This window comes from Orbicella franksi, chromosome 7 (assembly GCF_964199315.1).
Source record: "Orbicella franksi chromosome 7, jaOrbFran1.1, whole genome shotgun sequence".
Classification (NCBI taxonomy): Eukaryota; Metazoa; Cnidaria; class Anthozoa; order Scleractinia; family Merulinidae; genus Orbicella; species Orbicella franksi.
The window spans coordinates 5867295-5875200 of NC_138151.1; the positions used below are offsets into that span (position 1 = coordinate 5867295).

Below are 7906 nucleotides of genomic sequence, written 5' to 3' on the forward strand. Positions count from 1 at the left end.
GCCAACATGGCCCCCATTTCATTGTTTTTGGCTACCAATATGGCTGCTGTGACGTCATGTGAAAACACTCTATGAGGTACAGGTAAAGTCTGTGTCGGGCAAAGTGGTCCATACCGCCGGAGCTTACTCACGTTTCCTGGCATGATGCGAAAAGGAGTACCTCTAGCTCTTTAGCATCCCGGAATATCAGTCGACCATCTCAGGGTTACCCTCAGCTTAATTACCTCAGTACGCACTTTTATTATTCAACTTTCATACACTGTACGAATTCCGATTTTCTGATTGGCTGATTTGTACCACGTGATACTGAGTTGTGACGAAACAACCTTTTTTACGTCATTATCGTGGTGTAATAGCCGTGGTGTAAATTCATCACACCACTGCCAATTACACCGTAGTGGTTTCAATGCAGTGTTTCTTTGTGCAATGTATTCAATTCGAATAATTAAAATGTTAACGCACTCATTGCTCGTGAATTGTCGGGATTTACCTTTACAAGTTCACTAACAATGAACCAGAAATTTCAATACCACACGAGGCTTTGCCGAGTGCGGTATTGAAAATTTCGAGTGCATTTTTAGTGAACGAGTACAGGTTAATCCCGATAATTCACGAGCAATGAGTGCGTTAACCTGTAAATGTACCACACCTGGGTAGAGAAAGGCACGGTAAGGGCGCAGTGATGAGAGTGCTCGCCTTCCACCAATGTCCATGGCCTCGGTACGATGCCGGCCCGAAGTCACAAGTGAGTTGAATTTGTTATTGGTTCTCGCCTCGCTCCGAGGGTTTTTCTCCGATTCCTTGCGACTAGGATATTGGAAGTGGACAAATTGGAATTTGGAGATTTTGGTCGGAAATTAATTAATACGCGACTCGGCAATTTCTGCGGCTTCCGAAAACACGCGGGATATTGGTGTCATACGATTGCCCATGCTTATTACATCTATTTTGACATCACTGGTGATCCTTGCAATCTGATTGGCCCTCAGCAGTGCGATTTATTCACTAATCGCACTATTTTTGCCACTAAAACAAAACAACGTTTGTATAAAGTAAACAATCGAATTGCAGGAGAGCCAGCACTGTTGTGTGCTCTAAATCGCATCTCTTTCTGTTCTACACACAAAATAAGATATAAGAGCATTTCCAGTTCGTGTTTAAAAAAACGGACCACTCAATCAATAAAATACTGGTACAAAATTGATGAAGTAAAGTGGTGTTTGAATTCAGTGGAGTGCAACTTTGGTCAGAAATCATACGTGATTTCTAGTAGAACTCTTGCCGCGCGCTCCTTCGACTTTGAAATCACGTGTATAATTTCAGACAAATTAATTACACTCCACAAAGTTCAAAATTGTAAGACCCGAAGTAGAATTGAACTAATCGCATCCGGTAACAAATATCGAGAATAAGGTGTTTTGAGAACGTTGTTTCAACGAAAAAGTCTGTAACGTTTTCCATAAGTTTCAAAAATTGTAGGGAAAATGAGAAAGAGGATAATTTTAAGTAGGCAAGTAAGCTCAATTAGGGAATTGTGAGCTTTGTATTGTAATGTAAGTCATGTTTTGTTGTTATGGATAGGCAGCCTTCATATTCTTGAAAGCATTCGAGAAGTTTCGTTCGATCGATCGATGGTTCGGATAGAGAATTAGCCTATCAGCAATCCACTTTAAATACGAGCCAGCAGCCAATCAGCAGTTCCCTTATAATCGATGAAACTCACAATCTCGTTTAGGTTTAGATCACTGCAGATTGGGAAATTTATCATAATCTCCTAGACACTTGAGGGTGTTGACTTCTGGCTCAGGCTAGTATGGAAATATGTGCACTACAGTAAAATATGACGAAGATTACCTCTGTCAGAGCCTTGTCTTAGAACGGGGGATGCCGAAACTTTTCTTGTCTGGCTGTGTGATTCTGTAGCATGCACCTGTGAAACGTTCCCATGGTGACCATCCATGCGTTGTGTCGCCAACTTTGTCTCCGCAATTTTAGCTCTGGGCGTTGGATCGCTAGTTGACTTCGATACTATAAAGAAAAGGTAGGTTTTTATTTTTCACTTGTGTTACACGTTTTTGCAGATCAACCCTTGACATACAAAATTGTTTCCAAACGAACACATTCAATTTTACTCGAAGAATTTTGAGGCTACGTCTACACTGCGCCGGAGAAATTTGAACGCATCTTTATTTCTACGGTTAGGCCTATCGTCCACACTAATCGGTCCGCACGAAAACGGAGCTTTTCAAAAACGCTCTTCAATCCGTAGCAATTCGTTCTCAAATTTCTCCAGCGTAGCGTGGTGGGGCCTTAAACCTCAATTTAAAAAAAATATATGAAAGCGCCATGCGCTCTATTTCACTGACGTGGCCAGCAGCCATGCACATTCATTGCAACAAAAGAAAGTGTTTCCATAAGAAAAGAGTTCAGCTCCTACAGGATTGGTTAGGTACACCAACATGGCCCCCATTTCATTGTTTTTGGCTACCAATATGGTTGGTGTGACGTGATGTGAAAACACTCTATGAGGTACAGGCAAAGTCTGTGTCGGGCAAAGTGGTCAATACCGCCGGAGCTTACTCAAGTTGTGGGTGTATTAACCAAGTAGGGGACTTATGTCCTATTGTTAAGCACCTGCACTTGTACGAATCCATAAATAAATAAATAAAAATAAAAGTTTCCTGGCATAATGCGACCAGGGGCCCGTTTCTCGAAAGCTCCGGGAACTTTTCGGGCCCGGAAAGCTATTTTTAACTAGTCTGTATCTAAAATCAGAGAGGTGTATACGCCTAAAACTTTTTGTATGAAGAGAACCTCTCTCGATATTAAGAATACGTGAATAAAACAGTTCTGTAATCGTAAAGTCTGAGATTTTGCTACGGCTTTCCGGTTGTGAAAAAGTTTCGGGACCTTCAAGAAAAGGGCCCCCGGAGTATTTCTAGCTCTCTAGCATCCCGGAATGTGAGTCGACCATTTCAGGGTTACCCCCAGCTTAATTTTGCCGGTACGCACTTTTGTACCACACCTGGGTAGAGAGAAACACTGTAAGGGGAGCAGGGATGGCCTAGTGGTTAGAGCACTCGCCTTCCATCAATGTAGCTCGGGTTTGATTCCGGCTCGGTGCCATATGTGGGTTGAGTTTGTTGTTGGTTTTCGCCTTGCTCCAAGGGTTTTTCTCCGGGTTCTCCGTTTTTCCTCCCTCCACAAAAACCAACACTTCCAAATTCCAATTTGATCAGCATAGAGGACGTGAACGAATTGGAATTTGGAGATTTTGGTCGGAAAATAATTGATACGCGACTCGGGCAATTTCTGCCACTTCCGAAAACACGCGTCATATTGACCTCACGCGATTACCCATGCTTATTACATTCATTTTGAAATCACTGGTGATCTTGCAATTTAATTGGCTCTCAGCAGTGCAGTTTATTCACCAATCGCACTATTTTTGCCACTACTAAACAAAACAACGAATCCGATTTCAAGCTTTGTTTAAAGTAAACAGTCAAATTGCAGGAAAGCGAGCACTTTTGTTTGTTCTAAATCGCATCTTTTTCTGTTCTGCGTAAAACCGACCACTGGATGAATAAAATATTGGTACTGACCAAAATCCTATATTGCGCGATTTCAACATGGATGTAGTAAAGGGATAGTTGAACTTAGTGGAGTGCAATTTTGGTCTGGAATTATACGTGATTTCAAATAGAACTCTTGCTGCGCGTTCGTTCGACTTCAGACAAATTACACTTCACTAAGTTCAAAATTGTAAGACATGAGGTCGAATTGAACTAATGGCATCAATAACAAATATCGAGATTAAGGTGTTTTGAGAACTTTGTTTCAACGAAAAAGTTAGTTGCATTTTCCATAAGTTTCAAAAACTGTAGGGAACAAGAGAAAGAGGATAACTGACGTGTGAATGGCGGAGGTGTCTAATCTCAGGTATCCAATTATAAAAAGTTGTAATTGGACCCCCGCGTGATCGCGCGCCGATTACGTGGCCAACATGGGCGCGGAGCCGGAACCAATCGCGACCAAAATCGATTACGATGCAAATGACAAAAACACTCCTACCATCTTCCAATTTCAGCTTCCTTCGAGCGCTTAAAGCACGTGAACCCACTTCAGCCGTATGCGCTGTTTTTCCAGGTGTTGACCCTGGTCTTTCCTTCTGATTTGTCGTACCTGTATCCTCTGTGAATGTGTCTGCAGAGAGATTTATTACTAATATTAACATAGATCAGTGTTACGTGTCAAAACAAATCCATAATGAGATGGATACAATATCAAATACTCATATACACCTCAAACTTGAAAGGCTGTGTTGGCTGGCTAAGGCTTATACCTGCTAAGACGCTAATGAAAACTTCAAAGCCTTCCAAGTGTTGGGGAGAATGTATTAATAAAATCGTCTCTCTCTCTTTGCCCTTTTTCAAATTTTAGATGTGCCTCGATTGAATCTACATTTGACATTACAAAGGGGTGGAATTCAAGAATAAAGCTACTGTAGCTAAGTTGAAGCTCATTAAATAGCCCGGCTACAAGGATGGTATAAGCGTATGTGAATAGCTATACGAAGGATCTGGTGTTTTGCCAGCTGCAAGTTGAGAGTTGCTCGGTACTATGTTCGACCTTAATCTTGTAAAAACAAATGAACCGCTCGCTCAAAGTGAAGCGTCTTGCTGTCTTAAACAATTACACCAAAACATCCTGTTAATTAATTTGTTACTCTAATCTTATGTTTTACATTATGTTTTTAGCGTTATAATACCACCTCGATATAAACTCGGTTTTTGCGTGCCCAAGAAATGATGGCGTCTCAAAGAAAATCTCCTTGAAATAATGATTTCGATTCCAATTATTTCTTTGGATACAAAGTAGTATTAAACTTCTCGCTTTATCGAAACTGGGTGCGTTCTAAATTGACATTATATCTTGCAGCTTTGTACGCTCTCATTAGTTGATCCGACAATTTTGAAGTTTGAAGTTACATAACGGTAAATTTTCTTTAAGTATTCTCGGGAACTGCGGACTTATCCAGTAATATTTCTTAAGTTTCGAAAATTTCATCTCTGAAATTTCTGGTCCTTTTAAAGTTTGCTCCGGAAACTGTATGTCTTGCTTTCTGACTGGCTCCCGGTTAACAGTGACTAACCGGCGTTCATATATCTTCGAATTTATCATAAATGGAAAATGGAATGGTGATGTGTTAACTTGACTACGAGCAGTCCCTCTTTTTCCTCAGTTCACTGAGCAAGAAGTAAATTCAAATAGAGCGGAACTTTCCTACGGAGCAGCCTTTATAAGACCCAGCTTACGATCAGTGAGAATTCCATTATAGTAAAAATGTGTGGAGAGTTTCACCTTTTCGTTTCAAATTCAATAAAGTGAACCATTCAACATATCCACTGAACAGAGATGTTTTTCATGCAAATCGAGATCGTATAGCCTGCAGCGCTGTGTAAGTCCAGACAAAGATCTGTTGCCTAAATGAACTATATTATTCACCTGAAAAAGTTGGCAAATTGGCAAAAAGAGTGTTTTGAAACTGCAAAAAGCTAGAAATATGACTACTGGATGGTGTGCAGCCGTTTTCAGTTCCTATTCCGCCGTTTGTCTGCTTCCAGAATGTACTTACCGTAGATGCCTATGGTTTCTGACCCGAGAAATGAGCGAGAAGAAGCGGAAAAATAAAATGTAATTCGAAAGTGGACTTTGAGAAAGCCTAACATCAACTTTTTTGCATAATCACAACTTTGTTATATAAACAAAAGTCGGCCAGAAAAATGCACGACTGTAAATTAAATGCTGTTCCAGTTTACCTCTATCTTGCTTGATGAAATGTTTCTTGCGCGGCCGCACAAGTTTGAAGACAGGCTCATGATCCAGCAGTGGAATTTTGCTCCTTTCATTCTTTGGCTCGAGAGGCGCTGCCAAAGGCACTGTGATGTCCTCTGCCATAAGACGTTTATCAGAAGGAACTGTAACTGAGACGATAAAGGTATCTTTGTACGGGATGAAACAAAACTGGCCAGGTTTCTGTTACAACGCCTCCGCCAACCTCTTTTCATCTCGAGCGCATAACTCATAAGGTGCCCATACCGTTACCCCTTTGTATTGTGTTAGATCAACTATACTTGTGATAAGGTTAAAGTCCCCTCCAATGATAAACGACGATAGCTTTTCCTTCTCACAAACTTCACGCGAGAACCAAACGAGACCATCCAATCTTTTTAATGCTGGTTCCAATTCCTTAGTGGTTGTAGTGTTTCTCATTCGACAACGTGGCCCGTGCCATGAAACTGCCAAGAAGGATACTTTTGTTGTTTTACATGTCAATTTAACCATGGCAGTTCTTGTGCGTATCTCACTCACGTCTACGTTAGGATCTTTCCCAAGCCTTTCCACAATTTCTTTGATTGAAGAATCCTCAAGGTCTACTTCTTTGCCCTGAAAATCGGTCTCGCGCCACATCACTGCTACTTTACTAAGTTTCCTTCGACGAAAGTCGTTTGGACCAGAGAAAAATATGTTTGGACGAACGAACTTATATGAAGGGCCATCATTGCCACATGTCGCGACTTTCTCAAATGACCCTGGAACTTCTTGACAAAATATCACAGAGGCAGGGGAGCGCTTGATAGTTGATACAATCAGGTTCCTCCGTTCACCTGCAGTTCCCCCATGTCCGTTCATGTTGATTGTCATGATGCCAAAAGATGATGAAAGCCGTTTAAAATCTTTATCTTCAATGACCTCTACCGTCTTGGATTTGTTTTCATCTTTCCAGACATCTAACATTTGACTTTGAGCATCTTTACAGACTGTAAACGCTTCTGAAGTTTCTGCTTTTGTAGGATTTGCCATCGATCAGATAATACGGACACCTTTGCAGCAATAGTCGTGCTCGTTTGTTATTTTGTTCTCTTTAGCCAATGAACTATGTAGCCTCGCGATTGCGGAAAAAATCAGTCACAACATCACTACACCAATATTCCCACCTCCCGGCACGGCGGAAAAACCGCTGATTGGCTGAAAATCTTGGAGCATGCTCAAGCGCTCGCCGCTGACAATTTGCGGCTGCAAACGAGTTTCGAAAATGTCTGAATATTTTGCAAGCGGGAGCATCGAACAACAAGAAATATTGTGGATTTTTACCCAGTTAGAACTTCTACTTGTCGCAGAGAATGCGGATTAAGCAAAAGTAAGTATGTTGCAAATGTTAGCCTGGTTTTGTTTCCTTCTTTGAGTGTTATTCTTTGTGTTGTGATTTATTTTGTCCGTTGGTGTCGTGTTCATTTTGTGCCGAGCGGAAGCACCTGCTTAGCTTATTTACAATACTCTTCTGCTGCAGATATTGGAGTACAGATGACTTAACACAATGAACACAGCATAATGGAAAGCTATGTTGAAAGGTAAGCCAAGCTCGATGAGTCTACATTTGAAAAGTTGAAGATTTTGTTCGCTATCATTTGAATTACCCGTCATATCTTGACTTGCCTCTGGGAAGAGACCCGTTAGGTTTTTTTGTCTGCCATGTTCATATAAATAAGTGACGAAAACCGTTGACACTGTACTACAAATGAGCTTAATTTTGTAGATTTCAGGATATAAATCTTACATACAATGAACATTTTAAAAGCGTAGCCAACTTATGTCCAGTCCGGATATCAGCATACTATTCAAGGTGACACATTTCTTTCTACGTTTGGATATATCCTCTGGCTTGTGTTGTCTACAATTGAAAAGTTCTTGCAGCAGTGCAAGAATCTGATATGACAGATGTACACTAAGGTTTGTTGTTATTGAATGGACTAATTGCGTTGTTTTGAAAGAGTTTTTAAAGGTTATCGTGTAAAATTATTTTTTGACCTGAAGGCAGACTTTTTTGGGTTTAATTAGTCAG

The 7906-nt window shown here is 40.8% G+C and overlaps 1 protein-coding gene across 4 annotated transcripts in view; it reads right to left on the reverse strand.

Moving 5' to 3' along the window:
• LOC145493471 (uncharacterized) overlaps window positions 1-6899 on the reverse strand; it is a 40473-nt gene extending 33574 nt beyond the window's left edge. Inside the window, exons 1-3 of one of the 4 annotated variants that reach the window (XM_081472943.1) lie at window positions 5823-6894; window positions 4075-4206; window positions 1855-2028 (exon numbers count right to left, since the gene is read on the reverse strand). In XM_081472943.1, the coding sequence (XP_081329069.1) occupies window positions 1855-2028; window positions 4075-4206; window positions 5823-5961 (445 nt within the window). In that variant the 5' untranslated portion in view covers window positions 5962-6894. Of the gene's footprint in view, window positions 1-1854; window positions 2029-4074; window positions 4207-5822 lie in introns of all 4 variants that reach the window. The other 3 variants (XM_081472946.1, XM_081472944.1, XM_081472945.1) reach the window with 3 other exon arrangements.
• Between the last annotated feature and the right edge of the window lie 1007 nt (window positions 6900-7906).